This window comes from Branchiostoma floridae, chromosome 4 (assembly GCF_000003815.2).
Source record: "Branchiostoma floridae strain S238N-H82 chromosome 4, Bfl_VNyyK, whole genome shotgun sequence".
Lineage (NCBI taxonomy): Eukaryota > Metazoa > Chordata > Leptocardii > Amphioxiformes > Branchiostomatidae > Branchiostoma > Branchiostoma floridae.
Window position 1 is genome coordinate 190,419 of NC_049982.1, and position 24,832 is coordinate 215,250.

A 24,832-nucleotide genomic window follows, 5' to 3' on the forward strand; every position below is an offset into this window, starting at 1 on the left:
GAAAAAGCCACATTTAACGTAAGTCAATACCAGATGAGTTCCTTAAAAGTTCTCTTAGAAATATCAATTAATATTGATCAGTACGTGTCAAGTAAAAGTCAACGTCTGTCACAAGTAATGTGTTTAACAGTGAGGACATTCATATACAGGGCAAAATTAAGTCTTAATAGCAACCAATTATGATAATAGATTTGCAACTGTTTTCAGAAAGAAGTCCAACTGAAATGCATGCTGCTCGAAAGGGTTGCAGTACTAAGGAAGGAACATTTAGCTGTGGTCCACTGTTTATTATAATTGTGCTTGTCAAAATGAGCTAGAGGAATTTACCTGCTATAAGGAACCTGTAATGATATTGCACATACATGGAGAGTCTGTCTTCTCTGTCACGACCAGTGCAAGAATAACTCTTCAGCAAGCTAAACAAGCTAAGACTCGATTATGTCACTTTTACTTTTTTCACCAGTGGAATTGTGAATTTTGCCAGATTCCAATATATATATCTACCCGGAAATTAGCATGATAGACACTCTTAAACTACCGCACAAGTAGTGTGACTCAAACTCTGGACCTTTTGGATGCCTACCTCGTTCTTTTCTGTGAGTTTGGTGATCATGACGATGATGAGTGTATGCCTACCTCGTTCTTTTCTGTGAGTTTGGTGATCATGACGATGATGAGTGTATGCCTACCTCGTTCTTTTCTGTGAGTTTGGTGATCATGACGATGATGGGTGTCCTCTCCTGCCACACCATCTGCCAGAAGTCGGTCACCGTGTGGTTCATCGGACCCTGCGTGGCGATGTACGATCGCTCCTCCATGTCATAACCCTGAGAAAACACAGTTTTGTTTTAATGTGTGGTTCATGACAGTTATCATTATCCATTATCCAGAGAACACACGACAATGTAAGGTTCATCATCAGCATATCGTAACCCTGAAATACACAACAATATTGCAGAAATAACTGTACATTGATTTGAACCATTGGTATGATTTTTTAAAACCAATTTACGATATAGGTTATCACGTGGATAAAGGTAAAGTACAGTGTAGCGTTATCTTCCTAATCCTCTTTTTGTACAAGACTAGTGCTTAAAGTATCAGATGATGATTGAATTTGATGGCTTACCTTGACATAGTTTGCATTGATATATGTAGTAAGAAGGTCATTGTCCACTTCTGGGAGAACCACTCTGGAGTGGGCATCTAGAAAGGTTGTAAGATAAATCTGATGAAAACTCTAAACTATATTCTGTTCAATACTCAGATGGTACTGTTCACCTTTATTTTCTTAAGGACGGGACCAGGAAGAATGTGGAAAGATGATGCATCGCTTTCTTTGAGTCAATCATTTTTCTTATATTCGCCTAATACAAAGGAAAGAATTTGAAACCGGCAATTGAACAGTATAGTGATTTGAGTTTGAAGAAATCCTAGTGTTGCGCTGAAAGCTCTCAGTGAAGGGACAAGTAGTATGAGATCATTGGAGCAATAGCCATGGAAGACTTACTTGGCAGGATAGTCTTGTATCTGTTCTTGGTCCCACACCCTGGAATCTCCACCTGCTCAGGGTGGTTCATGGGGATCTCCTGCAGACAGGACGGAAGGAGAAATCATCAAAAACTTTGTCAGTGAAATACTTTTTTCTCCCAGGTTGTCAATGCAGGGCTCGAAATTCATTTTGGGGATTAGGTGCACTGGTGCACCCAACCTAGAAAATTGGGTGCACCAAAAGTTTTTTGGGTGCACCACATAAAACAAAATAAAAATATCACACAGTTTTGGGGCATTGAAAAGATTGATGAAAACAAATTCTGACTTCAAATTCTTAAACAAGTACTATGACAGGCATTTTATTAACTTTTTAACACATAGATATCAAGAATATGGTGTTCACTAGTATATTGACATCTTTACATACATAAGCCTATGAAAAGCACCCTGTGCACCCACAGAAAAAAATTGGGTGCACAGCTCCAATTTTGGGTGCACCTGGGTGCACATGCACCCAGTATTTCGAGCCCTGCAATGCAACAACCTGAGTCAAAAGCCATGCTGCGCCATCAGCATTTCAGGTTGCCCCAATTCCATTGGAATCCTTATTACTTTCTTTTAAATCAGCTACTTATCCATCTATTTTTCCTATTACATTTTTATGTTTGTCTTATCAAGAAATAAAATCAATACTTAAAGCTTAATAAATGCATATTAAGATGGGGGAAACCAGTGTTCCAACTTCAAAATTGCAGGTTGCTCTATGCACAACCTGGGTTTAAAATCAAGTCTATGCACCAAGCAAAATGTAGTAACCGTTGCATTTGCAGCTGTGCAAGTGGGTGTTTCAAGCACTGCCTTAATTGTTTCCTAGCTGCAAATGTAAATAGACTGGACAAATCATCATAAGCAATCATGTACATTGTATGAGAGAGCATAAAATGCATTCATGAATCTGATTTTGTACGTAGTAGTACATGTGCAGATGCTTTTTACAATCTGCTATACTAAGCTGTGAGCAAATTTGAATGCAGCTTAGTTGTACACCTTTGGTACCCTACTGCCTCTTGATCTCAATAAACATTGATTGACTGAAATATAGTCAATACCCAGGGCTCGAAATACCACCTGCATATGCAAGTTAGTGCAGGTAAAATTGGAGCTGTGCAGGTATTTCTGGTGTCTACCTGCACCTAACTTGCACAGGTCCATGTAAAGGGTTTAGTACATAAATGTCCTGTGATGTGGATTGTTATTAGCTGCATTGACTTTTACCACCTATAAAGTATAAAAGAAAAAATAGCAATGGTTCCTGAAAAATTCTAGTATGATCTATACTTCCTAAATTCAGATTGTTGCAGGTAAAGTTTGTTTGGTGCAGGTAATTTGCAATATTACTTGCACCTGAGTGCAGGTATGCAGAAAAAAGTATTTCAAGCCCTGCATTGCCTGAACTGCCTGAACTGTCAGCTAAGGCCTTGACATTAAAAAGGCTTCCTAAAAAGAACCCCACACACAGAGACTTGGCATTAAAGCATGCTTCCTAAAAAGAACCCCCCACACAGAGACTTGGCATTAAACATGCTTCCTAAAAAGAACCCCCCACACAGAGACTTGGCATTAAACATGCTTCCTAAAAAGAACCCCCCACACAGAGACTTGGCATTAAACGTGCTTCTTTACCTACGTAGAACCGCCCATAAAGAAACTTGACATTTAACATTCTTAAGCAGCCACCCACACACCCATACAGAGCCTTGACATTAAACGTACTTCTTCACATGACAAGAACCCCCCGTACAGAGCTTTGACATTAAACATTAGCTTCTGCACATACCAGGAAACCCCATACAGAGCCTTGACATTAAACAGGCTTCTGCACCCGCACAGAACCCCCCATACAGAGCTTTGATATTAAACAAGCTTCTGCACATACCAAGAACCCCCATACAGAGCTTTGACATTAAACATTAGCTTCTGTACATACCAAGAACTCCCCACACAGAGCCTTGGCATTAAGAATGCTTCTGTACCCACCCAGAACTCCCCATACAGAGCCACGACATTAAACAGGCTTCTGTACCCACCAAGAACTCCCCATACAGAGCCTTGGCAGTAAAAATGCTTCTGTACCCACCCAGAACTCCCCATACAGAGCCTTAGCGTTGAGGATGGACTGTCTCAGCTCTGCCCGTGTCATCTTCCTGGTCCCTGACTGGAGCAGCTCATCAACAATACTGGGGTGGGAAAGAAACATACAATGTACATCTATGTTTTCATCATGGAAATCTATTTTACAATGCCCCCTTTAGATCTGCAAAAGGCAACTATAAATGCATTAATCAGATTACGTACATTTCTGATTCTTGAGATTGAAGGTTCTTGAATTTGAATCTTTTCAGGCCATATATTGAGATTGACTTTCCTTTTATGAATTGAACGAACAATACTTGGTTTCTTTAATTTTTTGAACGATGAAAAAAGGGATTAGAAATGGTAAAACAACAGGCATTTATACAACTTTTACTAAAAATCTGAAGAGACAGAATTTGACATAAATTGCAGTATATTTCGAAGGGGTTTAAAGAAAATCTGTGAATCTAAACTCCACCCACCTCTCCTTCGGTGGCGTGCCACATTTGACAGAGTCTGCAGACAGTGGAGGCATCGGCAAGTCAATGGACAGGGACACGTTGGAGCCCCTCCTGGAAAAAATGTGGTGAAAAAACAATGTCATCTCAAATGCAATTGAAAAAAAAAATATCTAAAATTCAAGGATTCATTGCTTAAGTACCCAATTGAAACATATGCTCACAAAACCATTTCACACACTCAATATCCATTAAAAAAAATATCAGAACAATCTTGATTCAAAATTTTACTCAACACCTGCAAATAACAGTTACTGTACAGCTCTAGGCAGGGGAGAAAACAAACAAACGTCACACAAACAAACAAACACCTCACCTCTCCTGTAGTCCCTTAGGTTTCCCTGCCTTGGGAGACCCTCTGTACGCTGGTGAGGGGGAGGGGCTTGCCGAGATGGACGAAGAAGGCGTCAACTTTGGGCTGTCCGGCTGGATGACCTTGGTTGTCTTGACAACAGGCTTGACCCCCGGGTAGACGCACATCTGGTCCAGGTCGGGTTGTCCCTTCTTGGTCGGCTTGTTTCTCTTTCCGTAAAAGTACACCTGCGAATGATTTGGCATAGAGGTTTTGGTGTTTGCTCATAATGTTATACTGGGAAGAATATATTTAGGTACTTTATCCTTTTGTTTTTTATGCAGTTTTGTTTGCTTGTTTGAACTTTATTTCATTCATGAAAAGTTAAAATCAGCCACTGTTCATTGAGGTCATGAGGGAGGTAACTAAAGGTACATCAAGTGCTAATAAATCTATTAAAAACATATAAACTGCCCACAGAAATCATTGATGGCACTACAACTTCTAAGAAATGCACTTGTTCCAAAAGATCAATTTATGCATCCATGTTCAAACTGGGTTAAGGGTTGACAAACGGGTGACGACCTTTGTTACCATGGAAACTCACCATGGTGACGACGATGCATGCCAACACTGCTGCTGCCGCGGCAACCATGAAGGGCAGGTAGTTGCCTTCCCACAATCCCCGGTGGTAGCTGGAGCGAAGGTAGGAATTCTGGAGAAAAAAAAAAGAAGGTCGTCAAGGTAGAAATGGTCACTTTGAGTTTGATTTTGCTTTCTATTGTTGAGAGTACAACTTCTACTAGAGTTCAACTGTAGGTTTGTTGAACATTTCCTTGTAATATTTAAAATTACTCTCTGCAACAAGAGCTATTTTCCACTCTACAGCATGTCCAGAACATGAGACATCAAAAAAGGAAACTTCCTCATTTTGCAGCTACATTGTACGATTCAAAGTACAGTCAAAATTTTTTGCAGGAAATTGATGCAGAGATGTCAAACATATAATTCAGTCAACATAGCCTTAGAGAATAAACCTGTCCACATATTCCTGCTTCAAAATAGTGAATATTAGATGAAATGAAATGAAATGAATTCTCATACAAATATTCAAGCAATAGCATAACTGGAAGGATACCATTACCTGTGGTAGAATGGACTCGACTACAGGCAGGGCAATCGCCCCCAAGTATCCTTCAGTCTCATGAAATCAAGATGACACGACTGGACAATTCAGACTTTGTACGGGGCAATCGCCCCCACAAGTCATTATTCGCAGGACTTGAGCGTCTTGAAAAGTTACATTCTAATCCAACATGGCTTGATTTTCATACAATTTTGCACTGCGTTTTCTGATTATCAAGTAAACTAAAAGGGAATAAAATGGATTTTCCCTAATTATTTTGGATTCTGTTTATATATATAAAATGGCTTTCCTTACCTGTGGCAGAATGGACTCGACTTGCAGGTCGGACAGATAGAAGCTGAGCAGGTCTACATCCAGCAGTGCAATAATGTCAGTAGCAGAAAGGGGGCGCTGGTCCTCATCTGTCATCCACATCTTGATGGCATGGTTGCCAGTCTGACCAATCAGAGTAAACAGTATGTTAGGGATGATTCAATGATACTTCAAGATTAGGGGTGGGTACCGGTGCAAAAACATTTTTCTTGTTGGACCGGTCCAAAAAAACTGGACCTGACAAAAATCAGTCGACCGGATTTTGGACAAATTAGAAAATGAACAATAATATAAATAATAACAAGAGGGAAGTATGGCAGAGTTGATAAACATTTTTACCAAGTTTCTATATATTAATCAAATTTAGTCTAAGTTTAATTAACAGATACATTAGTGTTATTTATATTAAGATAGCATTTTAAAATGCCAGTAGAAGTCAGATTCAAAAAAGCAAAATGGACCAATGTTTTGTGTGTCCATTCACAACTTTTCAGACAATAAGGTCCTAGTCTGGAACTGGACCATACCTGTACCTGAATTTTCTCTACCGGTACCCTCATCTATTCTAGAGGTATCAAAAGGGAAATAACTAGAAAGGCAACAGTTGGGAGCAAATAAAAATGTTAACAAATGTATCTTCACAAGCCTAACAAACTATTGCTTTGTTTAATCTTACTCAAAGGTATTCATTGCTTATGATGACCAGCCCTTCAGCTCTCTCCTAGTTACCAGTAGCTACATTATGTGATTGAGCACTATTGAGTGTCTGACACACCTCCAGTTATCATGGTGACAGGTCATTGACCTTATTTGTGTAGAGAAGGTAAAGAAGAGGAAGAAACAGTGCAGAAACAATGTGTTTTCCTTCTCTAAAAGTAGATACATTAACTTTGGCAAATAGCTCCAAAAATACATCTATACAAAAAATTATTTTGATAGATATATTATGCTAAATGACTGAGAAATAAATTAGGAGAATGAAATGAAACAGAAAACACAACATTCCTTTCCCGTAGGCCTTGTCATCTAATGTGACAACAGTGGAAAGCAACTGTAACAAGATTCAACAATGAAACAACATGGTATTTACTTTCATTGGTATACTATATTTTGTCTAAAAAAAGAATAATTTATAATTTCTGACCCTAATTTTTTCAGAACTGAAACAGGAAACACAACATTTGTTTCCTAGGCCTTACCATCTAATTTGACAACAGTCACAGATTCAACAATGAAACAACATGGTATTTACTGATTGGCATACTGTATTTTGTCTACAAAAACACAATAATCCCTGCCTACTGACCCTCATGTTTTCAGGACTGAAACAGGAAACAGAACATTTCTTCCCAAGGCCTCACTATCTAATGTGAGAACAGTGGAAAGCAACTGTAACAAGAGTCACAGATTCAACAATGAAACAACGTAACTATTTATTCTTATTGGTATACTGTATTTTGTCTAAAAATAACAAAACACAATAATTCCTACCTATTGACCCTAATTCTTTCAGAAATGAAACAGGAAACACAGCATTCTTTTCCTTAGACCTTAAAAAAAACAACATATTATTTACCTTCATTGGTATACTGTATTCTGTCTAAGACAAAATAATTCCTGCCTACTGACTCTAATTTTTTCAGGACTGAAACATGAAACACAACATTTGTCCCCAAGGCCTCACCATCTAATGTAATAACAGTGGAAAGCCATAGTAACAACAGTCACAGATTCAGCACTAAGGCAAGATCCTGGATTGTAAAACTCAAATTCTACTCCCTGCCCCATCTTGTAAGCAGTATTTTTTTTTTTGAGAAAGCAGGTGATATAGTATATACCATGTAATATATAGAATACAACAAAGGGTATTCCTTCTCGCCCGAAGTACTTTATTTGCATCATGCGAACTCAAGAAAACTCCAGTTTATCGCCCAAAAAAGAGCAAAAGATGTGACATCAACTGGACATCAACAACTTTGTCAATTTGAACAAATTTGTTAAAGAGCTGGGCAAAGGAATCTAACAGTGGTGCACTCAGGCAATTTCGAATTGTTCAAATCAAACTATGGATCCCCGTACTGTACTGTAAAACATGGACCGGTGGGAACACCGACATTGAACATAAGTACAGACCAGGTATGATGTAAATGACTATATACAGCTCAATGTATGCGTTGAACACCTTTTGCCACGTGAAAGATTGGAGACAGATTATAGCCTTAAGGGCCTCCCACCATGGCCTATTTTACTATTAAAAGGATTTCTCACAATAAAGCACAACCAAAATACCTGGTACTCAGATACACTTAATTATGTATTGAAGTTAAAACTCCAAATTTATGAGTGAGAACAGCATTGATGTAGTAACTGCCTTTCACCAGGACGAAAATCTAAAACATAGATTATACTTGTAAGGAATAAATAAATAAATAAAAAATACTTGGAAGAAGAGAATGTTGTCTTTGATACTGTTACAGATGTCTCATAATAATGTTACAGATGTCTCATAATAAAGGAAAACCAAAATACCCAGTACTCACTTGTACCTGTATTGTAATCTTCCAACCTCTAGCTTAGAAGATGTGAACACCTTTCACGATCACCAGGTAGAAAATTTGAGAAAGAAATCAAAACAACAAGGACCTTAAAAATGTGGTCTGGGTACAAAACACTGTACCAGATATAGTATGTCTCAAAGGTACTCACAAAACCTGTATTGTAATCTTCCAACCTCTAGCTTAATAGATGAACATCTTTCACCAGGTATAATATTTGAAAAACAAACCACAGCAAGATTAGGACCTCCAATGTGATCTGGGTAAATGTTACAGGTATTAGAATATGTCTCAAGGTACTCACATAACCTGTATTGTAATCTTCCAACCTCTAGGCAAGAACAGTTCGGAAGATGATGTACACACCTTCACACCTTTCATCAGGTAGAAGATTTGAGAAAGACATCATAGCAACAAGGACCTTAAAAATGAGGCCTGGGTACAAAACACTGTGCCAGATATTACAATATGCATCTAAAGGTACTCACATAGCCAGTATTGTAATCTTCGAACCTCTTACAGAGACCAGCTGCCTGGATGTGAACAGATGTATCCAGGTGGAAGATCTAAGACAGAAACCAGAGCAAGAAGGACCTCTAAGGCGATCTGGGTAAATGTTACAGGTATTAGAATATGCATCTAAAGGTACTCACATAGCCAGTATTGTAATCTTCATACCTCTTACAGAGAACAGCTGCCTGGATGTGAACAGATGTAACCAGGTGGAAGATCTAAGACAGAGATTACGGCGTGAAAGGCCTCCCCATGTGGTCGTTGATAAGCCAAATTCCTGCTCGCCACCAAATCTCAGCCAGGCAACAAAATACTGAATGAACGGGATCGTGTGAAGCGGCGGGGGTGTCCGCAAACTAGTTGTAGAATTAATTAACTGCCTGTATATCTTATGACACTCATTATCATATATGATCATCATGATATGAGAAACAGGACAATGTTGTCTGAAGAAGTGTGGCCCAGGACTGATTTTAAGGACAAAAAGAGGAATGTTTTATGTGTTTTCATCGATGCGAGACAGAAAACACCCCTCGACATGAGTGGACCGGTCTGGTAATTCAGCACAGGAAGTGATGCTGGTGTGTGGGCGGTGGGCAGTCATGGAGGACAGGTTTCAAATTACAGTCAGGGTCCGTTCTAATGCAGTACCTTGTTTCTAAATGACTTAATATAGGACAGGTTTCAAATTACAGTCAGGGTGATTCTAAACTACAGCTTTGCTTCTATTTGGCAAGGTAATATAGGTTTTAAATTACAGCAAGGGCAGTGCCTTGTTTCAGTAACCCAGTCACATAGCAAAAACAATCCTCTCCATTGACTCTGATTTGATTTGATTTATCACATGTTGTATAAAAAAATACAGCCAGGACTACTATACCCAACTAGTGGAAGGCTGTCACAAAAGGCTATCCCTGGTGGCTAAGCCATGTACAATAACATACAAGTGAATACAAGGCATATATGTACATGTAGGCGTTTACAGAGCACAAGGAATTACCTGTATATACCATTATCTTTTTACATAGATTACACAAAGCAGTGAGTCATTTCAGATGAATCACCCAAGCCTGCGATATTGTTGACTAGGGGTGTGTACTGTACCAGTACAAAACCATTTTTTGTTGTTGGACTGATCCAGAAAAACTGGCCCTGAAAAAATCAGAGGACTGGATGTTGGACAGATTATACCAACAGGCATTCACATGATTTGGCACTTACAGGCCAAAAAAAAAGTAATGTAAGCGAAGAAGATAATCATTTCTACCAAGTTTCTACAGTCAAACTTGGTCTAAAAAAGAGACAATTAGTGTTGTTTACATGAAAATAGGATTTCTAAACACCAATGGACGTCGGATACTCCACCTAACAGAATCCTTTGCTAGCAAAATGGACCATTGTATTGAGTATGATATGTTCACAGATACATAGGTCCAGGTTTAGGTCCAGACCCGATCCTCTGGACTTGGACCATATCTGTACCTGAATTTTCTGTGCCCACCCCTCGACCATTCGAGCCCATAACACCGAGGAAGCCACACGGCAAAACATGTTTGTTGTGTGTCGGTTCGATTAAAGTTCCTAAACGGGGAACATGCGGCCCCTGCGTCTTTTCTGAAGATGTGGCGTAAGTGTGAACGGTTGGCTTGAGGTTGTCTGTCTCCATATATTTTCTGTACCCACCCCTGTTGTTGACATAAAGCTATACGTATTTTGCCAGAACCGGGGTCCATCGACGTGCTGGTTAGGTTTAATGTAATCCTGAGGCTGACAGGACTCCGGAAGTACCCGGGCATCCCGCAGGACCTGGGCAGACATTAAAGCTGTCAGACGCAGCTCAGGTTACCGTGGGTGAACACTGGGCAGTAGCAATCCAACTATGGGTGTAACGCCAAGCTGGGAACAACACTTGTCTATTGAGACCATTTATGGTGCTCTACCACAGGTGTCTCACAGACTCAGACAGAGTCGGACACAGTTAATGCTGGACACTGTCACTCACATATAAAAGCTGTCAGAAACGTCTCAGGTTACCGTGGGTGAACGCTGGGCAGTATCAATACAACTACAAGTTTACTATCCAGATAAATAAGTTTTTAAGCACAGGGACTCATATAAAGTAATTTGTAATTTCTCTCTGAACGTCCTTCAGCACCAGGGTCAGTTATGGTAATTTTGGTTGAATTTCACTTAGCACTAGGGATAGCTATTATAGCAATTTGCGTTAAGAATCATTTAGCTACATGAACAAATATTGCAATTTCCAATTCAAAGTAAAATCAGCAATTCAGCAATCTCTATTTGAAGGTCACTTAGCACCAAGGACAGATGAAACAATTTTCTACATTTGATTTTCGGTAATTCAGCCATGGGAACACAATTGAATTGTTAATCTCTATTTGAATGTCATTCAGCACCAGGGACAGAGGCACAAATTCCCAAATCAAAGATAATTAACACAAGTGATAGTGACATCAATGTCAAACTGAATACAATATGTCATCTAATTTATGTTCTAGACAGCAACTGCACATTCTGATTAAAACAAATGTCTACAGTAGCTAGTTTGTTATTAGTGCTTCACTTTCGTATATTGTGTCAGCTTGTTAACCTGAAACCCAAAGCAAAACATCCATGGGCTTTGCAACCTCAGACTCAATACTACATCCTTCTAACTAATGATAAAATTTCTTTAATGTGCACTGAATGACTACGAGCCTGTAGTTCAAAACTAACAATAATCCATGTGCCTAATACTAACCCTATCATCTATCAAGACACAACTATTGCGCTTGTATAAATCGTTTGTCACTAAAGCTAACAACAATACCCTCAAGGACCAAAACTCAGTTGGTGAGACAGTGTGACCTCGGGCCAAGTTCAATGTCCTTTGGTAACTTTGGACAGTTTTTGACAATGATCAATTTACTGTAATGTGTCCCAAGGATGTGCACTAATCTAGTTAATCTACAAGCAGATCCACGGTGGTGTAATATAGTATCAAAGCCTGTTTGACTCCCTTTGGCTGGCTATACTCCTTGGCCAGCTTTGATACTATCTTATGGCACCGTAGGATCTGCTTGGAGATTGTAAGCTAGTTAACTTGGAGTAGTCTGTGTAACACAAACTCCGCTGTCCAGGGCTGTAACTGGCCCCTCCCTGCAGATGTTTGCCGGGCTGCTATAAGCGAGATTTAATCAGGCTAAACTTGGAGCAGATAACAAAACCTCCCATCCTACAACACACTATTGATCACAGTGAATTAGTCTTGCTTGGCACAATGTCCTCCAGTGACACCTTAACATTGACTACACGATTCAGAAGATGTCATACATCTAAGAAATCTTCGAGGTCTTAACCTTGAATTCACAAGAACATCCACCAAGACACAACTAATCAGGCTTTAGTTGTACAACCTTTTCTGAGAACAACGACCTTAAATAACCGCTTAACCTTGAATAAACGAAAGAAAGATGTCACACATTTAAGAAATCTTCGAAGACACACAATTGATCATGCTAAGACAACCTTCGTCTGGGCACAATCATCAGTGCCCTCCTTCTGGACTGAAAGAAGACATCTAACATTTAAGAAAACTTTTATGTCTTATCCTGGAGTTCACAAGAATACCTCCCATTCTCCAAGACACGATTGATTAGGCTAAGACAACCTCCGTCTGAGCACAACGTCCTCCAATAACATCTCAACCTTGGCTACTGGAAGAATAATTGTCTAACAGCTAAGAAACCTTCAAAGTAAAACCTTCAAAGTCTTCTAGAATTCATTAGATCATCCAGAAAGACCTTCCAACACACTCCAATAACATCTTTGACTAAACGAAGACGTCATTCATCTAAGAAATTCTTCAAGACACAATTAATGAGGCTTAGACAACCTCCGTCTGAGCACAACGTCCTCCAATAACATCTTAACCTTGGCTACTGGAAGAATAATTGTCTAACAGCTAAGAAACCTTCAAAGTCTTCTAGAATTCATGAGAACATCCACAAGGACATTCCAACACACTCTAATAACATCTTTGACTAAACGAAGATGTCATTCATCTAAGAAATTCTTCAAGACACAATTAATGAGGCTTAGACAACCTCCGTCTGAGCACAACGTCCTCCAATAACACCTTAACCTTGACTACAGGAAGGCACCTTACAATCTAAGAAACCTTCACAATGTCTTAAGTACTGACGTAAGCTGTGGGTGGAGGAAGCCAAGCAGACAAAATAACGATGTCGCTAAGGATGCAGGAAGCGAGAGACTCATTGCCAGCGGTAATTAAACGTGGGCGTGTTTCGCTACTTGTTACCGCAATAATGTCAAAGCACCCACATGCATCTACATGTACTTCGAAAAAAAGGAAGTATGACAACAATAAATGGCCTTGCAATTCAGAGTGGTCCAGGTTAAATTTGTCTGGTGCAGATAACTTTCAATGCCAACTGCACCAGTGCAGGTATGCAGATAAACGTATTTCGAGCCCTGGTGTAGAAAGTGGGAGACTCATTGCCAGCGGTAATTAAGTGTGGGCGTGTTTTGTTACTCCTTGATCGCAATAATGTAAAAACACCTACATGTACTATCTACTACGCAAAAAAAAGGAAGCGTGATAGCATTACTACATAGTACAGCCTTGCAAAGTAGAATCGGATATACTAAATAGGAATGAAGAATGCAAGGTTGAAGAGTCTTTCTAGGACACTGGATTGTAATGTCTACGATAAGTAGAGACTGAAAGAGAAATCACATTATTACAATTAAAACAATTTAAAACACTTACTCAATCATCATCATCAGTGAGTATATAAACCTGTATCTGAATTTTCTGTACTGGTACCCAGAGTTCTAGCTAGTGCATTTTAGCGTAGTGGACCCACGGTGGTCAAAAAGGCCCTCAAAAATCCTCACTCGCAAATCATGCATATGGATGAGGAAATCAATGTCAATCATCCATTTCACTACTGGCAACATTTGCTGATTGGTTTACGCCGTTGTAGGCGGGGATTACATTTGTTTTTGGTCGCTCCAAGTGGAGCTATTTTTTTACGCGAACTTGCTCCTTTGATATGCGCGTCTTTTCTCCGCCCCCATTGTTCTCCACTTACCAAGTTAACAATACCTGAGCTTTTCTGTCGGCCATTCTCACGCTGGAGCTCGGCATTGAAACCACCGTTTTAATTCTTTCTGAACTATATATTTGTCTATATATTACACAACATGCTAAAACTAAACCTTAGGTGAGCAAAGATCGAAGGAGTTACCGTCACTCCCGGGTCACCGCTTGGGACGGAGCATTGGGCGTCGTTTACAGACACAACCCGGAAAATTATCCGTGCCTTTTTTTACACACACACATACAAAAAGTTGAGTGATAGAAATTCAGTAATTTTTCAGCGAAGATGAGTATCTATATCTAGAACATGAAAGCTCACCATACTAGTATACTTAGACCCAAACGTAACGAACCCCTCGATATATTGCGTCTTTGACCAAAGTCCCGGCGTGTCTGTTCCTGTCCTGTATACACAACGACTCAATTTAAATAATTATAAGAAAATAATTGCAACCTAAGTTTTTTGATAAACGTGTTCTCTCAAATAACAAACTCCTTATATTCTCGTCATTCTGTAAATGAACTAGGTCCATACCAGCGCTTGACGTGGCGAATGTATCGATATCCGTAATACGCTGGGCATTACATCACATGGTAAACTTCAAACTGGCGTCCTTTGCCCCGCAATTTTCTTTGTTTAAATTATACCTTATACTATAGAATGGGTTTGAAGTAGTAATAAAACGCATGGTAGCACGGACGAAAGCATAGCAACCGCAACACCATGAAAATTCACCCAACTTACCGTGACCGTCACTGCCGGGCGCAGCTGCAAGATTCAGCGGGGGCGGCGTAGAGCCCGCCCGCCCGTATATAAACACAACCCGGCCTTTCCTACGGAAGTCTAATATTCTCTCCCTCTCTCTCTCACTCCACACGCACACAGTGTGACATACACACACACAATTGAACGACAGGACACCAGTTTATTTTCTTGGTAAAGTGAAATTCATATTTTGAACATTTGCACGGAAGCTTACCGCACACGGAGAACGCAATGCACACTGACCTCACGACAAAGCGCGTCTTCAAATCAAGATTCACGAACCGGCGTGTTTAGTCCTGTCCTACAAAATAACTAAAAAATGAAGAAAAAACTTCGTTCTCCACTATTTGTAGAAACAATTTTATATTCCCGTGAATTTTGTAACAGAATCTGCAGTTCGCAATTCACTAACCTTTGTAACATTACACACCCAAGCGTTTGATGTGCTATCGGCTTGCATACACTAAACGAAAAAACTAAACTTTTGGCGCCCTTGGTAGAAAAATGAAAACGGTTCATTGCTACAAAGAAAAAGATTTAGACTTAACTATCAAAGAAGCACAGTAGTAAATCAAACTTTTGTGAAGTAGGGGTCAGATATGTAGTGTTGTTACCTGACAGCGGAACCGGATGAAACCGGTTTTCTCTTTTGTTTACAAAGAGAAAGTCGAAAAGACGCCATTTTACTATTTGGAACCTCGTTCAAAATTTCTAAAATAATATTAACTATGGGAGAAAGTGCAGCTGCGAAAGTGCACTAAAGATCTTGTAGAATTAATGGTAGCTTCTTGCAGACACAACAAACTGTACAAATAATTTGCTACAGCCAATTCTCTCTCAAATTTCGCGCCGGGGACGACAACAATGGGGCCACGCCAGCTCATTTCCATATCACTGCCGTCCCAGGTAAGTTGTTGTAGTAAGAACGTACGGAGGCAAGAACAAACCGCTCTGATGTTCGCCGACAACCTAATTATAAGTCAAGAGCATAGCCATTCTTCCACGTGAAAATCTGAACAAAACGTACAATTCGTATTTTGAGCCATATCTCCCTGTAGTTAACACTTAAGCTGACCAAAAAAACTCCATCGTGAAGAAAAAACTATCGCCGCCATCTTGGAGAAAAATCAATCGATTCTCTTCCATCGCTGTGGAACTATGGGACAAAACGTAGTGAAAATGTGACAAAATTAGCTAAAATGTCGTAGACACTTAAAACTGCATAAGGTGAAATATTCTTAGAGGTCCTAAAGTCTAAAGCATAGGTCAAAGCTTTGCCTGGTGCGTAAAATAGAGCATTAAATTCAAAGTTCAAAGTTCAGTGACCCAAAACGACCTCCAATACGCACATAGAACAGCGGGCGATTTGAAGCGTTTTGCACACGGTCATCCCAAATAATTGAGATATTTTTAAGGCGAACTAATGTAATTTTCGTGTGCATATATTTTTTTCTTGATGTGATAATCATATCGTGCGTTATGTTGGATGAAATTTGTGTTGTTTTTTTCACACCGCCACGGCTCGCGCGGGCCGGAGTGTGGGCGGAGCACTCTGGCCTGGCAACGCGGATACTACCCTAGCAACGTGACCACCGTGGACCAGTTACTATGCTATGATTTGTGACCACTACACTAAAATAAGGGCCACTACGCTAATTTTTACGCTAATTTTTAACTAGGGTAGAGGTGCTTTGCTATCATTTCCTTGTTCAACAATGTCTGTAGTGATCAATATTAATGTCTGAACAATGAAAAATTATGATATGCCCCTTCAAATTAGATGTGATGTTAACAGAGTGCCAACTTTTAACTCTACTTTTTCAAAATCTCACCGTGGAAGGGCCAAGACCCCCCTTCCACACCAATCTCCTGATTGGTCGCTTCGCTACCATGCCATTCCCACTACGTATACGCTAAAATGAAATCCTGGCTAGAACCCTGGTACCCACCCCTAGTTATCATGCTTTCTTACCAGAAGAAGTAGAAGATTGATTCATCAGAAGAACAAAGCATATAACCTGATTTCCATCCTCCTTTATCTCCTGTTTTTCCAGTAATATTTGGTCGCATCCTCACAAACTATTCCGGTTCCTGTCCCTATTAGATTATTTATTCCTAAGTGACACTTCCTGTATTATTTTGGGCATCACATATTTCTCAGAAGTGGTGTAATGGAATATTAGCAAATGCCTGTTCAAATGCTGTTACCGTGGCGATACAAAACAGTCCGACTCTGAGTAAATCTTTCACAAAATAGCATGTTTCAGGCAAATACAAATGTAGACAGACGCTATATCCAGAAAAGGAAGAGATCAGAGGATTAAACCGGAGCTGGGAGAAGTCCATTATTGAAGTGGGAAGTTACAACCAGACTCCTCCGAATAATAGACTCTGTACACTTTGTAACTCCAACCGTATAGAGAATGAAGTCCATTTTATATTAGAGTTTTCTTTATACAATGATATACGCAACTCTTTTATCTCAACGTAGATACACGATGTAAACAGTCAACTAACGACAACCTGTTTGTACGTATAATGACAACCACAGACAACATTGTCCAACAAAAACTCTGTGAGTTCGTATACACATGTTTTAAGAAAAGGGATAAGGCATGTAAACGCTAGATATAGTGATGGCATAGCTCTAGATCACAGTATTACAATCGAAACAATTAAGAACACTTACCTAATCATCATAATTAGTGAGTACATGTATATAAACCTGTATCTGAATTTTTTGTAAGTTGGTACCCACCCCTAGTTATCATGCTTTCATACCAGAAGAAGAACAAGTGGAAGAATGGTTTAGAAGAAGAAGAAAACATGTAACCCGATTTTCATCCTCTTTCATCTCCTGTTTTTCCAGTAATATTTGGTCGCTTCCTCACAAACTATTCTGGTTCCTGTCCCTATTAGATTATTTGGTCCTAAGTGATCTTTCCTGTATTATTTTGGGAATCAAGTATTTCCTTGAAGTGATGTAATGGAGAACAAATGCCTCTTCAAATGCTATTACCATGGCGATACAAAACTTCCAACTCTGAGCAAATGTCTTATAACAGTGCATGTTTCAAGCAAATAGTCAGACGCCGTTATCCGGAAAGGGGAGTGATCAGAGTAGCAAACCCCAGCTGGGATACATTAAATTTTGTATGTCCATACATGGAGGCTACATAACCTCCTTGGTCCATGGTGGTTACACATCCAGGCAGGCTCTTAGCCAGGCAGCCATACAGGCGTACAATGCATACATTGTACGACCTGTTAAAAAAATAACTCAAATTGTAAGGCCTTACACTGGGGAGCACATCCTCTGACAAGCATGAAATTCTGATTGACCAGGGATGCTACAGGTCTCATGTGGCTGTCTGACAGTAAATTTGCTTCATTGCCCAAAATTTGCACCTCAAGATGTGGGGAATTGTGTTTCAGAGAGTTATAAATTTTTAAATTTTCTGAGTGAGGATGTCCCCAGACCCCCTACAATACTCATACCTGCAGCGGTCGCCGAACTGCAAAAAATTTGGACACCCTATGATAATATCCTAGCTAAAAGCCTGCATCCAGGTCATAAGATATGAAAGGTATATTTAAGTCAAGCAAATTGATATGCATCAGCTACATCATGTATTTTCAGTGGCGGGAGTAAGATCTAAGGTTTACAGGGCTTTAGGGTTAGGCAAAAACAGAGACCACGGCCATTTTGAAAATAAATAAATTTTGATAACCAAATTGCTTGTAGTAAAGGCTTAGTAACATCGCAGAGCTGGAAAAAGTTGAATACCTGGCCATCATCCTACGCAGGGACATCCAACGGCGAAACCGGCTGTCTGGATGTACCCTGCTTTCTCAACCATCACTCTTAGTTCCTGTGGACGTCACCCCCAAACTAGCTGTCAGCCAATCAGAGAATAGGCCTTTCAAATGGGGTCTTGCATATAAGCTCATTAATGTTAAGAAGCAGGGCGGTCAGGAACTAAGGGTGACAGTTGAGAAAGCAGGGTACATCCAGACAGGCGGTGTCGCTGTTGGATTTCTCCATGTACGAGGATGATACCTGACAAATTGCAAACTATTTCCACATCTAGCCTCGCAGTCTTATTCAATACAGATATTGTAACTTTCTTAATGAAATAATAAATGTTAATTTTACTATGCTTGATGAATAAACAAATGAATGTCTGACCTTGTTGATGACATGAACGTTGCTCTCCGCCACCCCGAGAGCAGCAGCGAAGCCGGACTTTAGCCGCGCCGACAGAGACTGGTTGGCTGGAAGCTTGCTTGGATTGGAAACAGTCTGTGGGAAAAAAGTTACACTTTTACAAATTCTCTAATCTTTTGTGTTGTATACAATAAATTGAATAATTCCCAATGTTGTGTAATACCAAGCATGCAGGGCAACTGCCGCATGGCTAATAACTCCAACAAGTTCCTACTAGTACTTGTGTCCAGAGTTGGATGTTAAGCTTAAGTACTTGATCAAGTACATGTACATGTAGCTCAACACTACAGCAAGACATTAGCTGCTTGGTGGCTGGACACGAAATCTACCAGCACTTAAGGTGCTGTGTGACAAAGAACTCATGAGTACAAGGGTTACAGTTACTTTAGTTTTAACTCTTTGCTTACATGATACAGTGTTACACAGCTATGTGACATTTTGCTGGCAATATATAAGGCCAGGTAAGGTAATATATAATACTAAAATAAAGACTATCCACTTTTCAACAAAAAGCAAACCTAACAAATCCAGCTTTGCAGTGGGGGTAAAGACGTGGGATTGGAAATGCACTTGTAGGTAAATGTGTTTTGCTTTGAAGTGATGGCTCAACCATGCTAGAAAAAGCCAAGATCCGGAGCTTTCAGCCTCCTAGAAAAAAAGTACTGTAATGCATTTAAGTTCGCGGGGATATAATTTCGTGTTAGCAGGAAAAAGGACTTTTCGCAGCGGTTTTAAGTTCGCCGTAATGCCATAGACTGCAGTCTAATACCACAATAGTAAAATGTTTGCCGTGAAGTGGTCATCGCAAAAAACGCGAACATTTCTGCATTTGAATTTTAAAGTAACAAAGAAGAGTAGTATACAGTGAGACCAAGGAGGTTTTATCCTTGATAAAACCTCCTTGAGCTAACATCATGAATAATGTTCCCTGGAGTGAAATTCACCACGCGAGGGCCGGCACTCATTTGTTCCGGGGGACCTCCCAGACACCTATGCACCCTCCCACGCACGCACGCCTACTGCCTCATTATGCACCAGTAGGCTACCAGCGTACTGTATAATCTCCAAGCAGATCCTACAGTAGCATAAGATAGAGAAAGCTGGCAGAGGAGTGAAGCTGGCTTAGGAGTGTGTTTTGCTACCAGGGACCTGCCTCAACTGAAACAGGGCGGAGCATTTCTATTCAACAATGGTGTTGCTGCCCCTCCCTGTTGCCAAGTACTAATGATTTTACGAGCGACTTATATATAATAACACTGGGACAAAGTCAGTGACCAGCACATGTCCCAGTTGGAAGTTAGCACCAAACAGGAATGAGGGCAATTAGCACCTACACTGCAAGCACAGTTTGATTGGGAAACAATCAGATGTTAATAGCCATTGTTCTAGCCAACTGGGGACAGATTCTACATGGCAAATGTATACCTCTTGGCTGCACTCCTTGGACAGTTTGGTGCTAATTTTTATGCCATTGTAGGATCTGCTTGGAGATTACGTACTGTAGTACAAGGCTGCAAACTATGCATGGGTGGGTACCAGTACAGAAAATTCAGGTCCAGGTACGGTCCAGGTACGGTCCAGGTCCAGATGATCAGGTCCTGGTCTGAACCTGGATCTAACTGTTTGTGAATTATAATGGCGATACTCAAACAATGGTCCATTTTGCTTCAAACTTTGAATCAAAGGAATCTGTTGGTGTAGTTACTCCTATCTTCACATAAACATTGCTAACTGCCTCTGTTAAATTAGACTTGTTTGACGGTAGAAACTTCAATTGATAAAAAATGACTGTTCTTTAGATACTTTGCTCTATTTCCTTGGACAAAAAGCCTCAAAACACATGCACACCTGCCACCATAGTGCGTGTATAATCAAATTTACAGTATGCAAGAGAAATGGCAACAACAAGAAATGGTACCAGGCATAACCTTTTTTGCATCCTGTTTACATAATGCTTCTTGGATCAATACAGAAAATGAGCCAATCCATTTTTGTAAAGTTTGAACTTTGCTTCATTCTGTAAAGATGTTTATTTTGTATTTATTAAGTTTCTGATGTAGTTTTCTATGACCGCGCATTCTCTTAATGTATATTTAATTGTGCAAAATATGTATAACAAAAACAAACTCTGTTATGACAGGCCAGAGTCACTGGATATCCGAGAAACTCTGAATATTCAGAATCTTTGAACATGTATGAATTATGCAAAAAGAAAAATAGGGAAAAAAGAAAAGAACGTATAATTATGATCCGCGTTGTTCAGTCAAAAATTTGGTTAGTCCAATTTATTTGTGCTGAAAACCACTGTTTAACTCTTTCCAGAACGACTTCTAATACCAACACAGATGAACTTTCAAGCTAATGTAGTCCACAGTTTGCTTCTATAATGTTATGACAAGCCAGAGTGGATTGTTAATTACTTGACAAAGACTGGTGTTGTTCAGTCAAAAATGTTTTCCCTATTTTTCTTTTCATTACTTGATGAAGACTGGCGTTGTGCAGTCAAATATTTGGTTAGTCCAATTTTTTGTGTTGAAAATCACAGTACTGTTTAACTCTTTCCAAAATGACTTCTACCAACACAGATGAACTTCCAAGCTAATGTAGTCTGCAGTTTGCTTCTATACTGTTATGACAAGCTAGAGTCTTGGTTAGTCCAATTTTTTGCATTGAAAATCACAGTTTAGCTCTTCCAGAATGACTTCTACCAATACAGATGAGCTTCCAAGCTAATAGTCTGCAGTTTGCTTCTATACTGTTATGACAAGCCGGAGTGGATTGCCCGTTCTTGACAAAGACAGGTGTTGTTCTGAGAATCTGAGTCAAAAAATGTCTTGCCTATTTTTCTTTTCATCACTTGATGAAGACTGGCGTTGTTCAGTCAAAAATTTGGTTAATAGCCATTTTTTGTTGTTGAAAATCACAGTTTAACTTTTTCCCGGAATGACTTCTACCGACACAGATGAACTTCCAAGCTAATGTAGTTGGTAGCTAACTCTGTAATCTTATGACAAGCCAGAGTCTCTGGATAATTTGGTTAGTCCAATTTTTTTGTGTTGAAAATCACAGTTTAACACTTTCCAGAATGACTTTTACCAAGCTGAACAGTCACAGATGAACTTCCGAGCTAATGTAGTTCGCAGTTTGCCTCTATACTATTATGACATGTCTCTGGATAATATTCCGCCCACACACTGCGTAAAAAAAAACGCCACCGGGGGCCGTGAGTCGTGACCGTCTGGGCCGCCCACGCGCTCACGTTACCTCGCATGCTGCTAGCTGCACAGATCTAACAGTACCATAACCAATGAATATGGGTGTGTGCCTGTGCCTAACAGTTCACAGTGTACTTAGTAATTCGTAGTTTCCAACACTAGCATAGAGTGGTATTTGTTGCCGTCAACTACAGTAGGAGCATGCATCATGACATTACATGTACACTAGAATGTACAATGTCATGTACATCCACTTCAATGACCACTTGATACCCATAGACTATTAAAAAAAATACCCAGTGGATAAAGTTGAACTAGTGTTACTTGTTCCTGTAACTGTACAATGTACTGTCTTGTACCTGTATTATTCTGTACATGCATATACAATAGAGTACCATGACCAATCAGGGCTCAAAATACTGGGTGCATGTGCACCCTGGTGCACCTAAAATTGGAGCTGTGCATCCAAAATTCTGTGGGTGCACCAGTGCACACAAACGTTCTTGCAGATTTACACACGCATATGTAAAGACATCAGAATCTGATCTCTTTAGTGTAACTTTATGCACCATACTCTCAATATGGAATTGCTGGAAAGATAATAGAATGTCTGTCATAGTAGTCTTGTTTAAGAATTTGAAGTTGGACTTTGGTTTCATCGAAAATTTTGCCACTCCAAAACTTTTTTTTAAAAAGGTTGGGTGAAACCAGCACACCTAATCTCCCAAAATAAATATCGAGCCCTGCCTTGCACTGCTGCTAGCTGCACAGATCAGTAACAATGAATGAATGAATGAATGAATGAATGAATTTATTGCTCAACAATCGCACAGGGTACAATGTATGGCAAATAATAACAACTAATAGCTATACAGACAGTAGTACTAAGAGGCTACATACAAAACAACAACAAAACATTATCGATAATAGTACAGTTATGTATGATTAATCTGATCTCGCATTTGGAATACATTACAAAGAAACTGGCCTACGTAAACGGATATATGAGTTGAACATGAGAGCAATACATGGAAAATATTGCTTTCTGCACCAGCGAGAGAGATGTGTGTTTTGGTTCTAATATTCTTAAACAATGTTTCTCTCTCTTTACTGTAGGTGGGACATTTCATAACAAAGTGGAATTCATCTTCTATATTTTCATGACATGTAGGACACAGTCTCTGAGTGGCTGGTGTGTTACGGTGACGACCTTTTTCAATTTCTAAGCAATGTGCACTTATTCATGACCAATGAATATGGGTGTGTACCGATCCTTGGCCTCCTGTACCAACTGTGTAAGTACTATACTTGCTAGTCTGTAATAGTAATTTGTACTTTCCTACATGTAGCACTATATAATATATAGTGTTAATGACATGCTAGACCCTATATGTTGATTTAATCACACCTATAGATATCCATATATGTGTGTTTAGTTGTACTGTAAGTAGTTGTTATACATGTAGACCTTACGAAAGTCGCTGTACTTTTGTCGTGTCAATAAAGATTGTTTTATAATAGAGTGGAATATACATTCAACTACAATTAAGGAGCACCCTCATAGCAAAAATATGCAAAATAACTGCTCTGCTATTAGAAAGAATACCCAAACCAAATGATTAGCCTACTCCATTGCATCTACTATTATGTTAGCCCTTATTCAATTGTTATGCTACCTCGGTTGTTAATAGCTTCATCCTATACCTCTATTTTGTACTTTGTGAAATAGTTGTTGCCATACATTGTACCGCGAACAATTGTCGTGCAATAAAGTTCTTCATATGTAATGTTACATCCATTTGATATCCGTAAACACAGTTTATGAAAATAACAAAGGTCACTCCGCAGATATTTAGGTGAAGTTAGAGAGAGAGACTCAGAGAGCTGGTTTATTTAAACACACAATTTCAGGTACAAGATGATAGTTCGAAGACTAAATTGCCTCATACAATGTTCACAAAGGACATGGTGTTTCTGTAACTGTACTTGTACTTGAACCTGTATTTTTCTGTACAATGACTGAATGAGTTGTTAAAAGGTTCTGATCCAAAATACCTGAATGTCTGTAAACCTCAGTAACTTGGGATTATTCCGATGTGCACCTGAAAATGTACCTGTACTCTGGGCTTTGTCTAAAGAGGATTACAGCATCACAAGCTGTGGCCACATGCCCTGCCCATGCACCCCCTTACCCTGGGGAGCAGATACTCTGGCAAGCATAAAAATTCTGAATAGACATTATGATGACGGGCATAATCTTCGTGATCACCTGTGACCTGTCTGACAGTACTTTTGTCCCTTGGGAAGCCTTACAATGTCCCATTTTAACTGTCTCATCTTAACTGTTATTGTCCACACCATGGTAAGGAGGACCCCCCTTCTATTCCACCCCCCTGCTTGGTTGCTCCGCATCCTTGCAATGCCTCCCCTTTGCAATTTTTTCCTAAAGAAAATACCACAGTGTACTTACATTTAACCTACTTATGGTATCTTGTCAGGTACAAGAAATGATATGTAGAATTGTTTAGGTACAG

General features: G+C 39.6%; 1 protein-coding gene across 1 annotated transcript in view; it reads right to left on the bottom strand.

Moving 5' to 3' along the window:
• The window catches only part of LOC118414622 (receptor-type tyrosine-protein phosphatase R-like), a 34,422-nt gene that overhangs the window by 2,864 nt on the left and 6,726 nt on the right, over nt 1-24,832 (bottom strand). Inside the window, exons 4-12 of the mRNA XM_035818796.1 lie at nt 19,045-19,158; nt 5,879-6,019; nt 5,045-5,152; nt 4,462-4,685; nt 4,110-4,199; nt 3,632-3,731; nt 1,511-1,589; nt 1,130-1,206; nt 690-827 (exon numbers count right to left, since the gene is read on the bottom strand). Of these exons, the coding sequence (XP_035674689.1) occupies nt 690-827; nt 1,130-1,206; nt 1,511-1,589; nt 3,632-3,731; nt 4,110-4,199; nt 4,462-4,685; nt 5,045-5,152; nt 5,879-6,019; nt 19,045-19,158 (1,071 nt within the window). The remainder of the gene's footprint in view (nt 1-689; nt 828-1,129; nt 1,207-1,510; nt 1,590-3,631; nt 3,732-4,109; nt 4,200-4,461; nt 4,686-5,044; nt 5,153-5,878; nt 6,020-19,044; nt 19,159-24,832) is intronic.